This window comes from Ictalurus punctatus, chromosome 8 (assembly GCF_001660625.3).
Source record: "Ictalurus punctatus breed USDA103 chromosome 8, Coco_2.0, whole genome shotgun sequence".
Classification (NCBI taxonomy): domain Eukaryota; kingdom Metazoa; phylum Chordata; class Actinopteri; order Siluriformes; family Ictaluridae; genus Ictalurus; species Ictalurus punctatus.
In genome coordinates this window covers 17,500,425-17,522,766 of record NC_030423.2, presented here as the reverse complement: position 1 = coordinate 17,522,766, position 22,342 = coordinate 17,500,425, and the positions used below count along the sequence as shown (strand labels likewise).

Below are 22,342 nucleotides of genomic sequence, written 5' to 3'. Positions count from 1 at the left end.
ACAGTTGTGTTATTGTCTGGAATACTTTATATATGGACATTTAATGTAATTGTTTAGTCAAACATTTAATCCTCAGGGCTGAATTCTTAAGGAACTTTGATATCTATCAAATCAATCTAAACTGATTCGGAAATATCTTAGTTTATTAGTGGCAGATTTATTTGAAGCACCTGAGCTACAGTGGAAATGTGTCTCCTATGTATGTAATGCATTAGCATAATGAATATTTATGTGTGTTATGCGTCTAGGGTATAAACACGGCTAATTTATTACGATTAAATGAGGATACAATTTAAATATAATGCGTCCTTATGTATTGTAATGTAATATGTAGATATAGTAGCCTAGGCGACGAGGAAGCATTATCTGTGTACTGAAAAAAAACAGCTTGTTTTATACACTACAATGAAATATTTCCGTTTTGCCCGATTGCCATAAGTCAGTGAATGCGGTTCAAGGAAGAGCGGAAAGGTTGGATGTGATTTGCCGGAGTCTCGCGCAGACAACCCTGCAGTTAGCGGTGCACTGAACATTTCACAGCCCTCCTATGATTAATCGAAAGCGCGTATTTGCATGTGAACATTATTCATTGTATTGTCGGGGCATGCTGAGATTGTTTTGATCGGATGGAGCTGCTGGTGGTGCTGGGCTGCTGATGCGGCCTGAGCGGATACGTTGCTGCGATGGCGATGGGTAAATGGCTGCTGTACGCCGGTCTCGCGCTTTCTCTGCTCGCTTTGTGCTTCCTCACGGTTGCCATATCCTCCGATCACTGGTACGAAACGGACGCCAGGAGGTACAAAGAGCGCTGTCGGGTTTTATCACGCCGTCGCACAGACCCGGGCTTCATCTACATCCCGAGCCACAGCCTCCCGCTGCGCGAGCCGCGGCCACTGATGCCGCGCGAGCGGAGGGAACTGTTCGGCGCGAGCGCGGCAGACGAGTGCAAGCGCCGCTACAACTCCACCACCGTGGGGCTGTGGAGCAAATGCTACCGACTCGGCTTCGACCGGAACATCGAGGAGCTCATTAAGAAAGGTGAACACCTCCATCAGCCATTAAAAAAAAAAAAAACAACAACAAAAAAAACAACAACAAGCATTTCGTCCAGTCCAGCAGTGTCTAGTGATGCTTTAATGGCATGCTTAATAAATCGGCTTAAGCTATTACAGTGTTGACACTAATGTTTTTCCTCACAACGCTTAGGCCACATCACTTCACAGACAAATTTAACATCAAACTGAGATTGTTCCCAATCTGAAACATATGCTGAGATGTGACTGTCAAACCCTTCCAGATCTTGACAAGCAGACACGTTGTCCTCAGACACAAGCTGCTCCATATCTCTTTGCTACTATTTATATTTATACACCTGACAGCTTAGAAAGTGCACAAATAAATAAGTTGTAAATTTTGATTTTACACACGTGAATGATAAGCCATTTCCTGAACGCCACATATATAGATAGTTAGATATGGAGCATATGATCAGGAGCAATACAGGCAAAAGCCATCTGTGGAGCTGACTCATGCTGATGCTCATTATGAATACCACTGGCTCTTTTCCTTTGTCCCAGCTCCAGTCTTTCATATCTCTAGTAGTACGCTGCAACTTGCTCTTGTGTCACCTGATAACGCTTGGCCTAAACTTGACCTTTTCTTTAAAATACACTTAGGGACTATTGAGAGGTGCTCCTACATCAAGTACTACTACACTTCGTCGTCTCTGGTACAAAAGGATATCACCAAGACCATTCAGCAGGACGACTGGCATGCCTTGCGTAAGTGAGATGTGCTCTATATTAGGAGAACATTCTGAACGTTGACACTTTATATCATATAGGTCAGGGGTTCGCTAACTTTTTTTTTTTTTTTGCTGCCAGAGACTCCTTAAAATGGAAAATAAATTCTATGAAACCCCTTAGTCAATATTTATTTATGTACATAGTCCAACTATTCAAATATTGGGCACATTAGATTGTAGCTGGCATTATTTTATAGGCCTACTTGTTTTTGAGAAAGAAAAAGAAAATCAGGGACTTCTACCCAGGCTTCTACCCAGCTGAGTGAGGCAAACAGGGTTGTAACTATAAAGTATGGACCACAAACACTCTTTACAGGGCGCACCGTGACTTAGTGGTTGGCATGTTTGCCTTGAGCCTCCTGGGTTGGGGGTTCGAATCCTGCCTCTGCCCTGTGTGTGTGGAGATTGCATGTTCTCCCCATACTTCAGAGGTTTCCTCTGGGTAGTCTGGCTTCCTCCGCCAGTCCAAAAACATGCGTTGTTGGCTGATTGGCATTTCCAAATTGTCTGTAGTGTTTGAAAGTGTGTGTGAGATTGTGCTCTGCGATGGGTTAGCACCCTGTCCAGGGTGTCCCTCACCTCGTGGACTGAATTTCTTGGTATATGCTCCAGGCTCCCTGCGACCCTGTATAGGATAAGTGTCACAGAAAATGGATGGATAAATGGAAACACTCTTTCCATTCATATAGTACTATAAATATATACATATTACTATAAATATATCCAGTCATTGTTCAGCAGTAATCTCCTGCATTCAACACTACCTTTCACCCCTCTAGAAACAGCCTTGTAAAAATATGTACCTAACTGCTGCCTACACATGCTTTTGATATGCTACATCATTGTATTAGCTAACCTACTGTTCATGTTGACTTCAAACTTTAGGGCCTACCAGTATTAAATGAAGATGATTAAATTAGGAGAATCATTCCAGAAAATGATAAAACCCTCATGAATAATTGGTGAAATGTGTTTTTACGATTATATTCCAAGCCACTTTGTCACATTGACATACATAACTGGAAATCTTTGATGGACATTTGATGCACGACTTGTTCCTCAGACTTGCGCCGGATGACAGCGGCCTTCATGGGCATGGCTCTGTCCATCATCCTGTTTGGCTGGACGATAGGACTGCTGGGCTGCTGTTGGGATCAGGGCCTCATGCACTACGTGGCTGGCCTGCTTTTCCTCATGGGAGGTAAGAATTGTAGCATCAAGGCCATTGCATATCTAATAAGCTGTCCTGAGGTCATTTCCCATTTCAAGCTTTTTTGCTTTAGCATTAAATGCTATTAACTCTTATTTTTCTCATAGGTACGTTTTGCATCATCGCCCTGTGTACTTGTGTGGCTGGCATTAATTTCGAACTTTCCCGCTACCCAAGCTACATGTTCAGCCTCCCCGATGACATAAGCCATGGTTACGGCTGGTCGATGTTCAGCGCCTGGTGTGGTTTGGGTCTCACACTTATTGCTGGTTTCTTCTGCACTCTGGCACCTTCCATTCAACCTCCTCCACCACCTAGCCGTACTCCCTACCACAAATCCCGCATGGAGAACGGCACGGTGTGCTAAACTACTATGGAAAGAGCAGGAGATGCGAAAGAATACATGCCTTAACTATAAGTGACATTCTGAACTTTTTAAAGGGAGTGAACACTCCGCATGTAAGAGTGGACAGTCTGCGTGTGGACCTCCTGCTGCAAAAGCGGTTGTACAGACGTATAAAAGCACTCGTGTTGACGTGATCAGAATATCCTCGATGGAGTTCTTGTTCTGTTTCAGTGTGCATTTTCTTGATTTGACAGGAGACTAACATTTCACAAGACACGTACATCAAAGTTAAATATTTGAACATGTGTATATATATCCGATGAAAATAATGTCACTAACATTACATGCTGTTGTGATGTGCCTATTAGATAATAAAAACTATTATTTTAAAGCGGTGTACATCATTTCTTTACTTTATGATGACTACAGAAATAAAAGGGGGAAAAAACATTAAAACAGAGGCACTGAGTATTCAATTTTATTTAGGATTTTGTTGCTCCAGATCTGCAGAAAAGTCAATTCTTTAATTTTTAGCTCTTCACTTTGTATTAAATGTTATCTCAGCAGCATGTTTAAAAACCAAGAGGTTGTACTATATTGAATTTTTCCTGAAAGAATGAAGGAGTGTGCCTGTTAAATACTTTTTTAGTACGGGCGACACTGTAATGACAAAATAAAAAGAGAGAGAGAAATGATTAGGAGGGCCTGAATTGGCCAAGAGGTGTTACTAAAACATCAGTCATTACTAGAGCTCACATTATCAGTATTTTACCTGCCATTTTTCCCCACTTAGCTTCGTCACAACTATGTATTTCAGATAGTTATGTTTAGCAACTGTGCACTGCAGTCTTAATGCTTCTCACTAGGAGTGGAGTGATGAAGTGCCACATGGTGGCATCTTGCACCCACTGAAGGTCATGTGGTAGTGAGATAGACCCCAAACCCCCAGCCATCAGCAGGGTAGCGCTCCATCCTCTGATACAGAGGTACAGCAGTGACTCCCCGCATGCTGTCTGGGGGGCATCAGGGGTCTCTAGCGATGCTTTGTGGCATCATGTGTGCATTTACATTTACACCATGCTTACATAAGAGTGCCAGGCTCCGTTTTCATAACCTCCTATTTCTGCGAGTACGACTGTCCAAACCTGATTGACAAGTATTCCATCTGAAATAACTGTCCAAATGACCTCAGTGATAAAATAGTCATTAAGATCCCTGTCAATAAGTAACACATTCACAGTATTAGATCAAAATTGGAGCCTAGAATGGACGAGTACTGTATGAGTTTTTAACCATTATTAATAGTGTGCGCATCAAATGTTTCTCAAACCCTCCTTGATTGATTACATATGAATGATGGCCTACCCCCCACACCAAACCATTTGTTAATGTGTGCCTCAAAATACAGGCGTGAGGAGGGGGATAATGAAGAGGGACAGAGAGTCAGACAAATAAGAGCTTATGTTATTAATGATCAGGATATTCGGTGTCATTACAGTTAAGTTTAACAGGGATGGAGAAAGGGATGAGGATCTGTCCCTAGTGGCGCTCCATGGCGGCGCTCTGTAGGAGGTCTGTTGTTGTCTGCGCTGGAGGTCTGAAGGGTGTCTGGAAGCCTGGGGGAGGAGAGTGGAAGTGGCTGGGAGCGAGCGACGGAGGAGGGAGGTACGGCGCCCAGCCGCCTCTGTGCAGAGGAAGCCGAACTGTGGAGTCCAGCAGGCCCGTATGACGAGGCTGAGACACCACTGAACCGCTCGGCCCGTCTATCTCAGTCAGAGCTTGTAGAGACTTGAGCCAGTGCGGAGGGTTCTCGTCCTGCACACAGTCCAAACTGTTGCCGGTGGATGCTGGAATACCTGGAGTAGCAAAGCAGGAGAAAACGAGAACAAAAACAAAGTTGGTATTTAAGTGAAAAGTCTGGTATTTGGATAATTTTTACAATTTTGCCATGAACAGCAAATATTTCTAAAGACATTAAGCATTTTTCGTCCATGACCTGAGGTCATTCAGAGGGCATTTTTGCTTGATAAAATCTTGGAGGGTCATTACTTAATACTTTAATATTTTGTATGGAGACGGTCAAATATCATAAGATTAGAAGCATTCCGGTGGAAGATGATTGAAAAATAAACATTCAGTCTTGTATTGATACCAATATGACAAGACACAATCTAACAGGGTTATAAAAAAAACCCAAAACAACCAAACAAGGAATTTGTAAGCCTTACTTCTATCTGTCAGAAAATATTTAACATTCCAAAGTTCATCACTTTTATTCTATCTTTTATTCAGTGTGTGTAGCTTTTCAGAGTTTATGTAGTTTGTTGATATTGGCAATAAAATGTCTGTTTCTTGCTTGACTTCTGATTGCAATGTTTATTTTTCCCCACTAATATCCGTATTCATGATCATCCTTCGTTCTGTTCATGTCAAATTTGCTTGAGTTGATGATATAGCGATGAAATGACTAAAAGGTTATTGGGAATGGTTAATTAATAAGCACCTGTTCTGAATCAGCTCTGGCACCTCACAAGTAGAAAGGAGCTACAAGCCCCAGCTGGAAATGTGCTTGCCCAGGTGTGATGGTATGATACCAGTACACACAAGTTATATACACAAGCAAATATTCAGACTACAAAAGGCCTTTAGTAAGTCAGCTGTTCTCAGTTTTAAAAACCTTTAAATGTGTACTTTACATATTACAATTAATGAAGTTATGTACATATGTAATAATATGTTACATATTATTACACCCCCCCCGGGTATTACTGGTGTTGTCACGTGTCGATTAACCGGTGGGAAAATTTCCTCACCGTCACATCCCTGGTAATATGTAACTTAAAGTACCAGTGATGATGGCTGGGTCCATCCAGCTTGCTGTGCCATCCCAGCTCAGGCTGTGCGAGAGTCCTACTGAGCCTGCCGGGAGCCCCATGTGGTTCATACTGGAGGTGGATGAAGAGGAGGAAGAGGAAGATGATGATGTGGAATTTGGGATGCCTCCGAAGTTGATGTTGATATTTGGAAGGAGCGCTCTGAGGCCGTCCTGCCACTCTTTCACATTGATGCTTTCCACTGAACCGCTGTTTTCTGCTGAAGAAGGAAAAGCATCCAACTAAATGTGAAGTAAGTCAACCATAGTGCATCTTAAGAGAATGTCCTAAGCTTACAAAGATGTGGGAATGAGTTTCTAAATGTAGTATTTGGATCACCAGGCCACAGCTGGACAGCTGTGACCAGCCCAGGTGTGACTATTTATCACCTGAAGATGCAGTTATATATTTAGGAGTTTAAAAAGTGTTTAAGCTGTTGTGTGTGTGTGTGTGTGAGTGCGCACCTGATATAGTTATTCCCCCGAGGCCTGTGCTGTGGTGTTGTGGGGGGCAGCTTGGGTCTAGGAAGTGGCTGTGTGTGATGTGGTTTAAGTGTGCAAGGTTGTTGCGGGTGGGCAGGCCCATCCAGGGCTGGCGTACAGAGGTGGTGTGGGTGTGTGCGGGCAGGCTGAAGGAGTTGTAGAGGCCACGGTGCTGCAGCGGGGGAAGGCGTGGCTGGCCATTAGGGAGCAGTGACGCGGAACGTGGAGAGGCTTCCTGCACTGACAACTCCTTCTCGATGAGGTCAGCCAGTGCTTTCCTTGTCACGTCGAATGGATCAAAGCCTAGATCATCCTCCTGCTGCTGCTGCTTGGCCGAAGAGCCGAAGCCGAAAGCTGCTTGCCAGTCAGTGGATGAGGACACGGGGATGGTGTCTGGAAAAAACAGGCATGGTGTTAACATTCCCACTGGAGCACATAATCACTTTGCAAGTTTCCTATTAAATGATAGAAATCGATAGTTGTCCTAATGAGATAGGAGCTGACAACCCGACTGAAGTCAAATCAGGAACTGAGAATTGTTTTGCACAGCCTAAATAAAGTGTATAATAATATTTGGGCTATTTACTAAAGCAAGAAAGCTGTGTATTCCTGAACTTTCCATTTTCATTAAAAGTATTATTAGATTCAAGTTTTAATTTTTTTATTTTTTTTTAATAAGCCTACTTGATTTTGAATACTGGCCTAAATAATAATGAGATGGCATTGAACTTCTGTCCAAACCGTCTATGTGTGGGACACAACTTCTTCTACAAGACAATCTTATGCAATGTTGATGAAACTTAATGGTATTTCCACAATGTCGAAATCAGTAGATTAATCAAACTCTGACAGCACTTAACAGCACAAATGTGAGAAATGTTGAGAGATTATGTTTCCGCACCATTAATCAAGAAAATGCTAAACAGACCGGTCTCGAGCAGATTAAGAACTTGTCAGGTTTATCAGAGTAACTGATGGAAGCCGATATTAACATGATGGGGCAAGAGAAAATGAAACAAGTGTATGTGAACTGGAAGTGAGATCATGGATAACTAGCACAATCAAAAAGAGCAAACAAAGACTCTCTCTCTCACCCACACTCACACACGTGTGCTTTGCTTTTGCAGTTTGTGTACATTTACAGTCAAGTCATATTCTGAGTCAGAATACACATGTATATATTAAATACATGTTACATTTAAAAATGTGTTGACATACAGTTAGGAGGTAAAAATATCCAGAGAACATCAGTGAACTGCTTAGTTAGAGAATGAACTTGTTGTAAAGAACAAAATTTATTTAATTCCAAATACTGATCCTACTTCTCTCTAAAAGAAAATGATGATTTAACAATTTGTAGTAACTATTTGTCCTGCTCTTCTGAATAATTTGTTATGCAAGTTGTTAGTAATTGTGGTCATAGTGATTCCTAGAAATCATTATGATAGGCCTAACAAAATTTGGGCCACGAACAGAAAAAGAGTGTTAGCTAATCTGTGTGCAGGGGTAGCTGTGTTCTGTTCTGTTCTCCTGAATAGGATGGTCATCTGGTCAAATCCCTGAGCTGCAAGGGCTTAAATGTTACTTTAAATAATCTTACATAAACTTCATGATATAATGTAAACACAGAGTTGAATAAATATACCTGAGGTAAAGAGGCTCTGGGGCTCCGGGGTCATGGGCCAATCAGAGCCACCCTGTGGGGAACTGGGAAAAGAGGGCAGGCTGCTGGGGATGGGGTTTGGATGTCTGAAGTTACTGTTGTCTGAGAAGAGCGACTGAGACTCGGCGGGTGCTCCCTCAAATGGTGAACGTGCTGCGAGTTCTGCCACACTGATGGGCACTGTCAGACTTGGCTTAGAAAACCCAGGGGGAGGGGAAGGCGAGTCACTACTCGGGACCTGAGAAAGCAATAATACATGCAAAATAAGAAACGTTACATAAGATAAAACACCTTAAGCATATATACACTAAAGTGTAAAGAGTAGTTTTTACCTGTGCTATATTCTCTCCGTTGCCTATACTTACAGGTTCTGTTGGTTTATCAACAGGACTGAAAGAAAAATCAAGATGTTTATCAGACTAAATGATTTCACATTAACAAATGCACTGACATGCCACAGTATATTTTTTAAAATTAAAAACCGGTTTATCGATAAAGAAATGAATCTTCAAATAAATGAGACCATAAGTGTGCATCTCTCTATTACTACATATAAGACAGTAAACACTAAACCAGGGGTGTCCAAAGTCTGGGCCCAGGGACAAACGGGGACAGATGTTAACTGTGCCATGGTGTCCATGTTAGAATGACCTGTACACAATAGGCAGCCCACCAGCCAACACGCTGCAGTTTTTCCTGTCACCAGACAGTAGCAGCAGACTGTGTTAACACACTTAACTATAATGCAAGAGCCTTTTTTCCCCTCTGGCTACACCTGCAAATTAATTTACAACATGATATTTAGTCATGGCTTCATGGCTCCTCTCAAATGAAAGCACTCTGAGCTCATCTACATAATTTATTTTTAAATTACATACAAACTACATGTATGTACGTCTTTTTAGCAATATGTTTTCAAAATATTTTTCATACTTAGTTTATATTATTTATTTTTCCAGATAGCCTTTAAGAAGACAAAAAAAAAGAAAGAAAAAAAAAGAACGTACTGAAATCATTCCTGTGGCTGGATCAGGAAGCTGTTGCAAGGTTGCGATGGACTTTAACCGGGAACATGACAAGCACATCACACACATCACACTGTTGCCAAACTTATTAACAAGTGCAAAAAGACTGGAAGTGTTGCGAACCGACCGGGAAGTGGACGTCCACGAACAACCGCTGATGAAGGCACAACCGACATGGTGCAAACATAGTCCCATATGTATGGAGACTTTTCGGACACACCCTGTATATACATATACAGTGTTGTGAAAAAAGTACTTGCCCCATCCTGCTTTCTTCTGTTTTTGTATCTCTCATACTAAATTGTTTCAGAAATGAAAACAAATGCTACTTGAGTAAACACAAAATACAGTTTTTAAATGATAATGTTTATTGAAGTAAAAAAGTTACCCAATATCAACTGGGCCTGTGTAAAAATGCATTGGCCCCCATAGTTACTTATTCCCCAAATCTATGAAACTGCATTCATAATGGGGTTCAGCAGGACTAGACGCAACGAGGCCTGATTACTGCAAACCCTGTTCAATCAAAACAACACTTAAATAGATTTTTTTCAACAGCATGAAGTTGGTTAAAAGGTCTTACCCACTAACACACTATGCCAAAGTGGAAATAAATTCCAGAAATGATGAGGAAGAAGGTGATTGAAATACTGTTTCAAAGGCTCTAGGACTCCAAAGCACCACAGTGAGAGCCATTATCTCCAGATGGAAAAACTCGGCACAGTAGTGAACCTTCCCAGAAGTGGCCAACCTTCCAAAAGTCCTCCAAGAGCACAGCAACTACTCATCCAGGAAGTCACAAAAGAGCCAAAGACAACATTAAAGGCCCTACATCAATAAAGGTCAATGTTTATGACTCCACTATCAGAAAGACACTGGGCAGAAATGGAATCCATAGAAGACTGGCGAGCTGAAAACCACTGCTAACCAAGAAGAACATTAAGGCTCATCTGAATTTTGCCTACACACCTTGATGATCCTCAAACCTTTTGGGCGAATGTTCTGTGGAACTGTTTGGAAGACAGGGGTCCTGTTACACCTGGCATAAACCAAACACAGAATTCCACAAGAAGGACATCATACCCACGGTCAAGCATGGTGGTGGAAGTGTAATGGTGTGGGGATGCTTTGCTGCTTCAGGGTCTGGGCAACTTACAATAATTGAGGGAAACATGAATTTTGCTCTCTACCAGAAAATCCTAAAGGAGAATGTCCGGTCTTCAGTGTGTAATTTGAAACTCAAGCGAAAATGTATTATGCAGAAGACAATGATGCAAAGCATAGGAGTAAATCCTAGTCCTAAAAATAAGTGAAAGACTGATCTCCAGTTATCGGAAGCGTTTGGTTGCTGTTATTGCTGCTAAAGGAGGCACCACCAGATTTTAAGTTTAAGGGGGCAAATAGTTTTTCACATAGATGATAGGCATTGGATAACTTTTTTGTTTCAATTTAAAAAAAAAAATTAAATAAATAAAAACTGTATTGTGTGTTACTGATGCTGGAGACTCCTTCCACAAATGTTAAATAAACTTCACACTTTCTAAACATTCTGTCTTTTATTGCACTTGGATTGTGTGGCACACCCCTCTGAACTAGCAGGTGCTATAGAAATGATATAAAGAAAAAGCACATTAAAATAAATCTGTGATTTGCCTTGCACCCAAAAAAGCTGCTGTTATAGAAAATCAATCAAGACCTACTGACCAATCAGATTTGAGAATTCAACAGTGTTGTGGTGTATTGTAAAATATATACCTCTAGCTATGCCTAAAATTGCACACTATTGTACTAAAGTATGCCGGAATACTAGTATTTTGACCATCATATGAGGTGATTTTGTATTTAGTTCTTCTGATCATGTAATCCTTCGACATTCTTTTCGGAATATACATTAGAGCTGTTTGGTTTAAATTTATTAAACACATCTATAGTATGCGTAAGTGTGTGAGGCAGTGTGTACCTGGTAGGTTCTAAGACTGAGGAAAAGTGCGAGAGTCCTGCGATTTGATCTGTTCCTAACTCGGCGTCTGGCTCTTCTGGGGTCATGTGATCTGAGTCTGTCAAACAATCTAAAAGGGGCGGGGACTTCCGGTGTTCTGAAGGTAAACCGTTAACTAGTTTACCGTAACCCTGTAATAAAGGCCAACCCTCTTTACCACCGCTGTTCTGTCTGTGGAGGGGGGAAAAAACAAAAACAAAACAGTTTACTTACAGGTGATTTTAAACCATATAGTGAACCAATCTTTAAAATTTAAGATGCAACTTCACTACAGTATGAAAACCCCACCTTTGTGTAGCATTTGCTTTGTTTTTAGACTTTTCCCCTACACATGTTGAAGTTAGAAAGTTGGGATTTGCTTTGTAAAGGTCTTGGAGTAGTTTTTGTTCATATTCCTGGTGTTTCCCAGCCTACATGTACAAAATGACGCATTACCAATATATTAAGACAAATTTTACAAGATGATCATCTGCTTCATTTGTTAATCAAGCTCTCTATATGGTCTGTTGTATCTAACACATTTTTACAACTTTTGAGAAAAATGCTTTTCTAGTGATGATAAAGTAAACACAGTTCTGCTCTCACCTGCATCTCTTCTTTAGTAAAACTAGCCGCCTCATCTCCTAGTTCATGCAGATACATGCAGTCCGGCTTAGGGCACTGCATACTTTTGAGAAAATAGCTGCAGTACTTTGTTGTGCCTAAAGAAGCCTATAAGACAAAAACAACTAGCTCAATAAAAATATCTACCACCAATAAAAACATTCCCTTCAAACTTTGGTCCAATTAAGTGCCAATACCCATCTAGTCAACATATTCAGCATGAGATATTGTTATAGGCAATATAGCAAAAACACAATATCACCACATTTTAAGTCACCGGACTTTATCCATCAAGTTGTGTATGATCAAATCTGATCATGAAGTATATGCAATTCCACCTTCATTTTCCTCCATTAATTGCATCTTTGGCATATGTGCATGATTAAACTCATGCCTAGCCGAAGCGTGTGTAATACTTTAACAACCTATAAAAAAAATTTGATCTGACCTGAATACAGTCTTGAACAGACTATTCATAGATGCTTAAATATCATCACACATTTCTTTAAGGTTATTAATTCATATCAATACTAAAACACATCTTATATCTATCTTGAACAAAATATATGTGAAAATAAATAAAATAAAGCAAAAAAAAAAAAAAAAAAAAAATCAGTAAATGATCATGATATGAAGAAAACATATCAGCATCAGTAAACCTTTATGAAAAGTGTTGCAGTGTTGTGCTCACCTTGAGTGTTCTACCATCGACTACTACATTATTAACACACTGTATTGCTCTTAGGGCATCTTCTGAGCGGATGTATGTAACATAGGCACTGGCACTAGGACCCTGTGGAGTAAATGAGTTTACTGTTTATTTATAGATAGACATTTTGGTTTACAAGACAAACCATTTCTGTGGTTGAGGTTACTCTCACCTGTGAGCCTGCATACGACGTACTGTTATTGATGACCACTTTATGTATTTTGCCAAACTTTCCAAAATACTCTGGCCTCTTAAGGACCTGAAAAATTGAAATACAACTACTGAGTTTAGATCATCAGAACAGTATATGAACAAAACCCCAAGACAATAAACCAGCAATCATTCCAATGCATATATATATATATATATATATATATATATATATATATATATATATATATAAATATAAATATAAATATATATATATATATATATATAGAGTCAAGAAGTACTTTTAGTTCCAGTTCATCAACTGGAAAATGAGAAACTACTCAGATACTGAATCATTTCTCTACTGGCTAGGTTCCTTTTAAAAATAGTTCCATTCACAGTGTTATTATACATGATTATGCTTCACATTGACAGAATAAATAAAATCCAGTTAAACAAAACAAGGCACCAATTGCACCTGGGGCTTTTACAAACACTGACAATATAACAATGAACTTCACTGGTTTTCTAAACCCATATATTCAACACCTATCTGATATGCACTGAAATATGACAAACAGAACATTTCGGATTGACATAAACACAACCTATTACATACATATAGCTGTAATCGTAAGCCAGGCATAGCGCTTTTTTGGTTAGTTCCGCATCTCTGAGCATCCAGCTATTTTTACTCACTTTGCTGTGGGTTTTAAAATCCCACATTAGTAATGTGTGTTCCTTTTTATCACAATACCAGTCCATGAAAGCAAAGTGGCTGGAAAATCTAGGTACAGTTTTTTTTCCTTTTTTTTTTTAAAAAAGGAATGACTCACCCAATCTGTTACTGATGGTGCAACACAACACAACACAACACAACACAACACCCCATCGACCAAACCCCACCTTGCCCGGCCCGATACAATAATCCCAGCCAAAACCAAAAGACACCTGAAAATGTTCAACTACATACAATAAGGAAGAAAAAAAAAAAAGAGTAAAGAGATTAGTATTATACCTTCCCTCAATCCACCTCCAGGGTGCATACATCACTGAAGTCGGTAACTAATTGCCATTAAAAAAAAAAAAATAGATTCACCCCTGCCTCTGATGTTATACTTGATTTTTCATGTTAAAAAAAAAGAAGATTAAATCTTTAAACTAGACTGGTACAGAGAGGGGGGTTGTGGAGAGGTTCAGAGGTTGACGCCGATATGGAACACCAAAGATGGCAATTAAAGCACAGACATCTAATTTGATTTTAAGAATGATAGAGGAAGTTTTGTAGGTTAGTTCGAAAAGTTCTGCAATTTGGGACAGAGAGCAAACATATGACTGAGGTTACAGGGCGAAAGTCTGCAGTTTCTACATATGTCAGGTACGTTCGGATATATTTTAGATTATAATTATTCTTATTCTATAGTTATAGATTTTAGTTATTCTTAGAAAGGTGAGCTCTATGGACCACTTTAAATTGTATGAAACCAAGTCTAGCACATGACGTGGTGGTATGTATATTATCTAACACTCTATCCCAGTAATCATCCTCAAGCTCCAGGCCCAATTCCTCTTCCCAAGCACTAATGGCTTTGATATTGTGACAATTATCTTTTGACCAGATTGTTGAATATATCTGAGAGATAATACCACCCATATGAGGATTCAGTTTGAACACCTCTTCCCATGCAGACTTTGTAGGTAAGGAGGGAATCCCAGGGAATAGGGAGGAGACACAATGCCTAATTTGAAAGAAACGGAATAGGTGAGACGGAGGCAGGTTGAATGATGAGGAGAATTCAGAAAAGTTTGCAAAAACATTATTAATGAAAATTCAAATCAAAGCATTTCATATCCTTCCTTTCCCAGAAAGAGAATGTGGGATCTAAAAGGAGGGGGAAAGATGTGGTTAATACATATAGAAGCCATGGTTGAGGCTAGGGATGCACCGAAATTTTGGCTGCAGAAAATTTTAGGCCAAAAATGGCATTTCTATATTTTATATGCAATAGCCTTGAATTGATTTTTTCTCAGTATAATTACTTTCTGCTGAAAACATTTGCATTAATCATCATTAAAAAAAAAAATTGATGTACTAATGTATTTACACCTAGGTTGAGATATTTTCACTTGTATTGATACATAGTACTCTTGACATTTTAGAAATATGTAATTGGATCAGTAACATAAAAGTAGTAAGGCATCAGCATATAGGGCTAGTTTATGTTCCCTTGTGGATTATACACTGAAATACATAAAGGGTTCTAAGCGTTATTGAAAGAAGCTTAATTGCTATGGCAAAAAGTAAGGGAGACAGAGGACATCACTGGCGCGTACCCCGTGACAAAGTAAAATGATCAGATTTAGCATCGTTAGTATATACAGAAGCTCGAGGCTCCACACGTAATAAACGGTTCCATTATATTAATCCACCCGGAAACCCGAACTCCTTTAGCACCATAAGAAGATATTCCCATTCTATCTTATCAAACACCTTTTTGGTGTCCAAAGAAATGACCACTTCATAGGAGTTGCTGTTTTTTTTTTTTGTTTGAGTATAAAATATTTTTAAAATGCATGAATATTGGAAAAGGAATGCTATCCTCTTATAAATCCGGTTTGCTCCTCTGAGATAATGCTAGGGAGAATCCCCTCTAAACCAGATGCCAAAAGTTTGGCTAAAATCTTGACGTCATCATTGAGGGGGCTAATAGGTCTGTACGAATTACATAATGTTGGGTCCTTCCCATCATTAAGCAGTAGAGTTTGCCTCCAACATTGCCTCAATGTTGGTGGCAGCCTACCTAGTTCTAAGGATTCCTCGAATACAGCCAGAAGTAATGGGGCCAATGAAATTTCTTATAAAATTCGGAAGGAAACCCATCCAGGCCAATTAATTGAGTTAATGACTTCATCTAAGGTGATGGGGCTGTCAAGTTCAAATGCCAATAGGAGGGTCAACTTTGGGAAAATCAAAATTTCTAAGAAAATGGTTTATTTTACCCAAATTGCCAGGAGCTCCAGCTGTGTACAAAGCAGAGTAAAAACTTTTAAAGGTTGAATTAATTTCTACAGGATCTGAGGTTAATGCACCACTGGACTGCATAATCCGAGTTACAGAGTGCAAAGCCGCTCGACTACACAGTTGGTGGGCCAGCAGCCGACCGTCCTTATACCCATATTCATAATAATTGCCACACGTGTGTAACAAAAGCCTCTCCGACTCACCGGTAAATAACAAATCAAATTCTGCCTGCAAATTAAGCCTTTGTTCATGGAGCTCAGGGATCAGGTTAAGAGCATATTGGTCATCTATAGCTCGAATATTATCAGATCTCTTTTATTCTTATCCTTCCATTTCTTGTTGACATAAGCAGAGTAAGAAATTATCTGTCCTCTTAAAAAGGCCTTTAGAGTTTCCCAAAAAAAGAATAAGATATTGAATCGGTTTGATAAGTAAGAAGAAAATCATCTATTGAAATAGAAATATACTCAATTTTTTTTTTAATGGGTACAGTATAATACAGTGCATCCGGAAAGTATTCACAGCACTTCACTTTTTCCCCATTTTGTTACAGCCTTATTCCAAAATGAATTTAATTAATTATTTTCCTCAAAATTCTACAAACAATACCCCATAATGACAACATGAAAGAAGTTAGTTTGAAATCTTTGCAAATTTATTAAAAAAAAAAAAAAAAAAAAAAAAAAAAAAGCACATGTACATAAGTATTCACAGTCTTTGCTCAAAACTTTATTGAAGTACCTTTGGCACCAATTACAGCCTCAAGTCTTTTTGAGTATGATGCTACAAGCTTGGCGCAGCTATTTTTGGGCAGTTTCTCCCATTCTTCGTTGCAGGACCTCTCAAGCTCCATCAGGTTGGATGGGGAGCATCGGTGCACAGCCATTCTCAGATCTCTCCAGAGATGTTCAATCGGGTTCAAGTCTGGGCTCTGGCTGGGCCACTCAAGGACACTCTCAGAGTTGTCCTGTAGGCACTCCTTTGTTATCTTGGCTGTGTGCTTAGGGTCGTTGTCCTGTTGGAAGATGAACCTCCGCCCCAGTCTGAGGTCCAGAGCGCTCTGGAGCAGGTTTTCATCAAGGATGTCTCTGTACATTGCTGCATTCAGCTTTCCCTCAATCCTGACTAGTCTCCCAGTTCTTGCTGTTGAAAAACATCCCCACAGCATGATGCTGCCACCACCATGCTTCACTGTAGGGATGGTATTGGCCAGGTGATGAGTGGTGTCTGGTTTCCTCCAGACATGACGCTTGCCATTCAGGCCAAAGAGTTCAATCTTTGTTTCATCCTGGTCTGAGAATCCTTCAGGTGCCTTTTGGCAAACTCCAGGCGGGCTATCATGTGTCTTTTACTGAGGAGTGCCTTCCGTCTGGCCACTCTACCATACAGGCCTAATTGGTGGAGTGCTGCAGAGATGGTTGTTCTTCTGGAAGGTTCTCCTCTCTCCACAGAGACATGCTGGAGGGCTGTCAGAGTGACCATCAGGTTTTTGGTCACCTCCCTGATTAAGGCCCTTCTCCCCCGATCGCTCAGTTTGGCCGGGCGGCCAGCTCTAGGAAGAGTCCTGGTGGTTCCAAACTTCTTCCATTTACGGATGATGGAGGCCACTGTGCTCAGTGGGACCTTCAATGCTGCAGAAATGTTTCTGTACCCTTCCCCAGATCTGTGCCTCGATACAATCCTGTCTTGGAGGTCTACAGACAGTTCCTTGGACTTCATGGCTTGATTTGTGCTCTGACATGCATTGTTAACTGTGGGACCTTATATAGACAGGTGTGTGCCTTTCAAAATCATGTCCAATCAACTGAATTTACCACAGGTGGACTCCAATCGAGTTGTAGAAACATCTCAAGGATGATCAGCGGAAACAGGATGCACCTGAGCTCAATTTTGAGTGTCATGGCAAAGGCTGTGAATACTTATGTACATGTGCTTTTTTTGTTTTTTTATTTTTAATAAATTTGCAAAGATTTCAAACAAACTTCTTTCACGTTGTCATTATGGGGTATTGTTTGTAGAATTTTGAGAAAAATAACGAATTTAATCCTTTTTGGAATAAGGCTGTAACATAAAATAATGTGGAAAAAGTGAAGCGCTGTGAATACTTTCCGTATGCACTGTAGACATTCCATTCTAATGTTAATCCTTACATAATTATGACGTTATATCCGTCAAATCAGTGTGCGATGATGAAGCAGGGTCAAGTCAGTATTACTGGTAATTGCCATAATAGATGCTATTATATTCATTATATTACATTAATATTAATTTTAAATGATGATCTAGTCAGGATGAAGTATGCAGTGATATGTTTCATGTGTAGAATGAGACATAGGCTGCCACAGTAATTACTGAGAATGGTGACATAAAAATCTCCTTGGCACAAGACACCTGCCATGACCTGTTTATGCCATGATCATGTAAGCAGCAGAATCACTGGATGAGAAAAAAGGTCATGAAATAACTCTAATAAATAAGAGTAATGACCTCTAAAAAAATATTAGGCTAAATGTTAAAGATTCATGGTCATTTCCAACCATTAAGTGTCACAATGTTCTAACCTGTATTAAAGGTAGTATGAAAACCAGAGCATGATTATTACCAAATGGTCAGTAACAACAGTGTGTCTTAAACATCTGCAATTAAAGCCACCTCCCTCATGTTTTGTTACAAACCTGAAATAAGCAGGGGATGACATTAGACAACGTCTGAGATGCATTAGTAACAATAGCTGCTGCTCCATCAGAAACTCCTTACGTGCTGTAAAGCTCCTCTTACCTCAGGGTCCGCGAGCCTCTGTGAGAGACCCACCACGAACACAAGGTTCCGCTGCACTACGCGCACACTGGCCAGGTGCTTCCGGTTCTCCGTCACCTTCTGTTTCTTCTCGTTCTGCTTCTGCTTCTTCTCGTTCTTTATCCTCTGGATCTCCTCCTGTGAAAGGGGCTTGTACACAGCCGGATCCTCTGGGTACGGCTACAGTGCACACGCGCACAAACACACACACACACACACCCCGATCAATTAGACACTAGGCTGGTCACAATAACAAATTTTATTGGACGATATACTGTCCCAGATAATATAATTGCAATAAACAATATTGTCATTTCAAGACCATTTTATGCCACTGATGTAGCGATAATAATAATAATAATAATAATAATAATAATAGCATAGTTTTCGTCTTCTGACAAAAATATCCTTTAAATTTAGTAATTTATTTTGTCGTCATATTTATTCATTTTGCTCTGACTAAAATGGCATGGAATATCAGTCAACGGCATTTTAGTTGACGAGAAAATGCAAAACTTAAACCAAATATTCACACATTTTACATATTAACTTAAACATGCATCAACAAAAACATGTGAAAACTGCTCTTGTTGTGAAAACCTGCTCTCCTGTAATAATAACATTACAATGTGTACACTATGTAATACAATATTCTGAAATCTTTATGCCTTAGTTATTCGTTGTCTGTGTTTTAGTCGTTACGGAAAAAGCATATTCACAACATGACTTACTTAAGTTCAAGTTCACTTGTGTATTCACATCATTTTGCGCATTAGGAAGTTGTAATATTAGGTTAATGTTGTGTATGTTATGTCTGATTAATCTCATATGTGTATAAGAAGCGTTTGGGTGAGTAAATTAACCCGCTAGTAAAGCGCTTCAGTTCAGTCACTGTTCAGCTTCAGCTCATGCTGCTTAAGCGGCTCAATCCCCGACGTTATTGACTGGATCATTTGAAACATTAGAACTATTCTTTCTAGATTTTTCTTCTTCAAAAAAACATTGTTAATATCTTGAATGTCGTTTTTTCAACAGTATGTTTTAATTAAGATTGGTGCTAGTGCTTGCTACATATCTTAAATTGCATTTTTAATGTGCATTTTTATCTTAAACTCAATGTATATTTAATGTGACAGCTCTAGAGCAGACGAGAGGACTGAAGCAGTGCGAATGCCTAAAACGTTGGTGTGTCAGGAATCTCCCCCTCTTGCTGAGCGTTCAGTGCACTGTGTGTATTTGTTTTGATTCATGTCTTGGTTCCACACATGTCCTGTCATTGGCTGTCTCCCACGTGCAAGGCATATGTTTTCAGTTTATTGAACTAGTTTTGTTTTCTCGTTTGTGTATGTTGGATTATCCCTGCGTTTGCTGATCGCCTGACCTGTGCCTGTGTTCAGTTTACTGATTTTGATTTGTTTGTACGCCTCTCAAATAAAACCCTTAAAATGCATTTACATCCTTCTCTACTCGCCAAATATGACACGGTAACATTCATTCTTATCTAAACAAACAAGCATGCCACTTTCGTGACAGACCTATTAGACACTGCACTTTCATGCTATGAAACCTCGTAAAACAACATCACAGCATAATATTCTAATCAGCAATGTATAAATATGAACATTATTCATCACAGGAAAGGACACAGGTTAAGGGAAATATATCATCCTCAAACTGTACACACTAGCACTCAGCGATTGAAAATAGTATTACCGGAGACAAGGGTGGGTACAGAGCTCATTCAGTGTGCTTTGGGCCGCCACATACACTGTATGTACACTTATACATTACTAATACAACTTTCACGTCAGCTTAGATGCGAACTGCATTGAAAATAAACTGTAACATAACAAGGTCAAATCCTAAATGGCTTCCTATAGGACATATTGTGCACTAAATATTAAAAACTGATTCAACCCAGATTGCAAATCAGGTTTATTGTCAAAATTTACAGACTTACATATATTTATTCATTTAGTAGATTCTTTTATCCAAAGCGACTTACAAATGAGGAAATACAAGCATTCTTTGTTTTGCATGCTGCAACCACCTTCTTCAAATCCCACCAGAGATTTTCTACGGGGTTCAAGGCAGCTGACTGTGATGGCCCTGTAAAATCTTCCAGAACGTCTTCTGCAACCAAGCCTTGGTGGAATTTGAGGTATGCTTGGGATCATTGTCCTGTTGGAAAGTCCAATGACACCCAAGCTTCAGCTTCCTCACAGACGGCATGACGTTTTTTCCTAGGATTTCCTGATACTTCAATGAATCTATCTCGCCTTCCACACGCTGCAGGTTTCCAGTGCGAGAGGATGCAAAACAGCCCCAGAGCATCACAGAGCCACCACCATGCTTGACTGTGGATAGAGTGTTCTTTCTTCATTCTTCTTCCTCCAGGCATACCGCTGATCCATCGTGCCAAAAAGTTCCAGTTTTTTTTCATCGTACCACAGAACAGAATCTCAAAACTCCTGTGGCTTATTTATATGATTTTGAGCCAACTCTTCTTGTGCTTTTGGGTCAGTAGTGGTGTACGTCTTGGACTTCTGGCATGGAAACTTTCAGTGTTTAATACGCACCTTACTGTGCTCACTGAAACCTCAGTGCCTGTTGCCACCAAGTCTTGCTGTAGGTCTTCTGCAGTCACTTGAGGGTTTTTCACAACCTGCCTTCTCAGAAATCTGGTTGCAGCCGTTGATCACTTCCTTATTGTGCCCCATCCAGGTATTTCATATGTTTTCTACCCCTAGCCAGTTCAGGTATTTCATGTGTTCCAGCTCAAACACACAGCACCATATTTGTGCTGTTGTGAGGGATTCTATTCAGGGGGTTGAATAATTTTGAGACTGGAGAAATCATTATAAGCTGCATTTTCAGTTGAATTTGGGGAAACCACTTAAAGCATTCATTTTGTTGAATTATTTCAATTGCTTTCGCTTGATTTGTTCATTGCAAACAGCTGAAAGTCTGTCAATTTTGACAAAAAACCTGATTTGCAATATGGGGGTTAAATAATTTTGATTGCAACTGTTGTGTTTAGAAGTAATTATATTCCTTACAAATAAAACTGCCCCATAAAGTGCAAGTATGTAGGGAGCAGGAAGCCATTTGGGATTTGGCCCACTCTCTGAGAGCTGATGATCACTGTTACCATAGTAACAGGCATAAATAAGATTACCATTGTCAAACTTGTTCTGGAGAAAAGTGCATGTGCAGTATGTAAAAATGTGTTTTGTATGTGATTTCTGTTATATCTTACACTATGGTACATTATATAACTGCCCGGGAGTGCTGCCAAGATGGCCGCCTTTGTGGTGGTCAGACTTTACCATAATGCTTTACCATTGTTAGCGCTATAGTTACCACATGAAAGACGGCAGCGATTTTCATCTGCCGCGTCAAACGCGATCATGAGTGGGAACTCTGACTCGAACTCATACAGGAAGTAAAGAAAGACAGGCAGAGTAGAGAGAGTTATCACCTGCTGTGTCTAAATCTGTGGGTTTGCTGGCATTTACGTCGTCCAACTTAGTTTTGGACTGCTTTAGACAGAATCTATCAGCAATTCTCAATGCCCAGATTAAATCAAGCCAAGACTAGATAAACACAAATCACACACAAATCGCCTGTTCATTCAGCTCTACACTAGGAAATGAGAGC

General features: G+C 39.9%; 2 protein-coding genes across 3 annotated transcripts in view; one reads left to right on the top strand and one right to left on the bottom strand.

Annotated features, from left to right (window-relative positions):
• Positions 1 to 311: 311 nt before the first annotated feature.
• tmem178ba (transmembrane protein 178Ba) lies at positions 312 to 4,999 on the top strand. The gene is made up of 4 exons (XM_017474563.3): positions 312 to 1,038; positions 1,677 to 1,781; positions 2,868 to 3,005; positions 3,122 to 4,999. The coding sequence occupies exons 1-4, from the start codon at positions 684 to 686 to the stop codon at positions 3,379 to 3,381; spliced, it is 858 nt and encodes a 285-aa protein (XP_017330052.1). The 5' UTR covers positions 312 to 683; the 3' UTR covers positions 3,382 to 4,999.
• The window catches only part of cnot4a (CCR4-NOT transcription complex, subunit 4a), a 21,385-nt gene continuing 2,865 nt past the window's right edge, over positions 3,823 to 22,342 (bottom strand). The window contains exons 3-13 of one of the 2 annotated variants that reach the window (XM_017474557.3): positions 18,665 to 18,862; positions 12,887 to 12,973; positions 12,697 to 12,798; positions 11,988 to 12,113; positions 11,691 to 11,812; positions 11,364 to 11,573; positions 8,711 to 8,768; positions 8,361 to 8,616; positions 6,698 to 7,108; positions 6,208 to 6,450; positions 3,823 to 5,216 (exon numbers count right to left, since the gene is read on the bottom strand). In XM_017474557.3, coding sequence (XP_017330046.2) covers positions 4,900 to 5,216; positions 6,208 to 6,450; positions 6,698 to 7,108; positions 8,361 to 8,616; positions 8,711 to 8,768; positions 11,364 to 11,573; positions 11,691 to 11,812; positions 11,988 to 12,113; positions 12,697 to 12,798; positions 12,887 to 12,973; positions 18,665 to 18,862 — 2,130 coding nt within the window. In that variant the 3' untranslated portion in view covers positions 3,823 to 4,899. Of the gene's footprint in view, positions 5,217 to 6,207; positions 6,454 to 6,697; positions 7,109 to 8,360; positions 8,617 to 8,710; positions 8,769 to 11,363; positions 11,574 to 11,690; positions 11,813 to 11,987; positions 12,114 to 12,696; positions 12,799 to 12,886; positions 12,974 to 18,664; positions 18,863 to 22,342 lie in introns of both variants that reach the window. The other variant, XM_017474556.3, reaches the window with a different exon arrangement.

Excerpts from the sequence above, each read along its gene's own strand:
- tmem178ba (XM_017474563.3), top strand. The coding sequence starts at position 684 with ATGGCGATGGGTAAATGGCTGCTGTACGCCGGTCTCGCGCTTTCTCTG. Across the intron at positions 1,039-1,676 it reads CGAGGAGCTCATTAAGAAAG|GGACTATTGAGAGGTGCTCC; the intron begins GTGAACACCTCC and ends AAATACACTTAG. Across the intron at positions 3,006-3,121 it reads CCTGCTTTTCCTCATGGGAG|GTACGTTTTGCATCATCGCC; the intron begins GTAAGAATTGTA and ends TTTTTCTCATAG.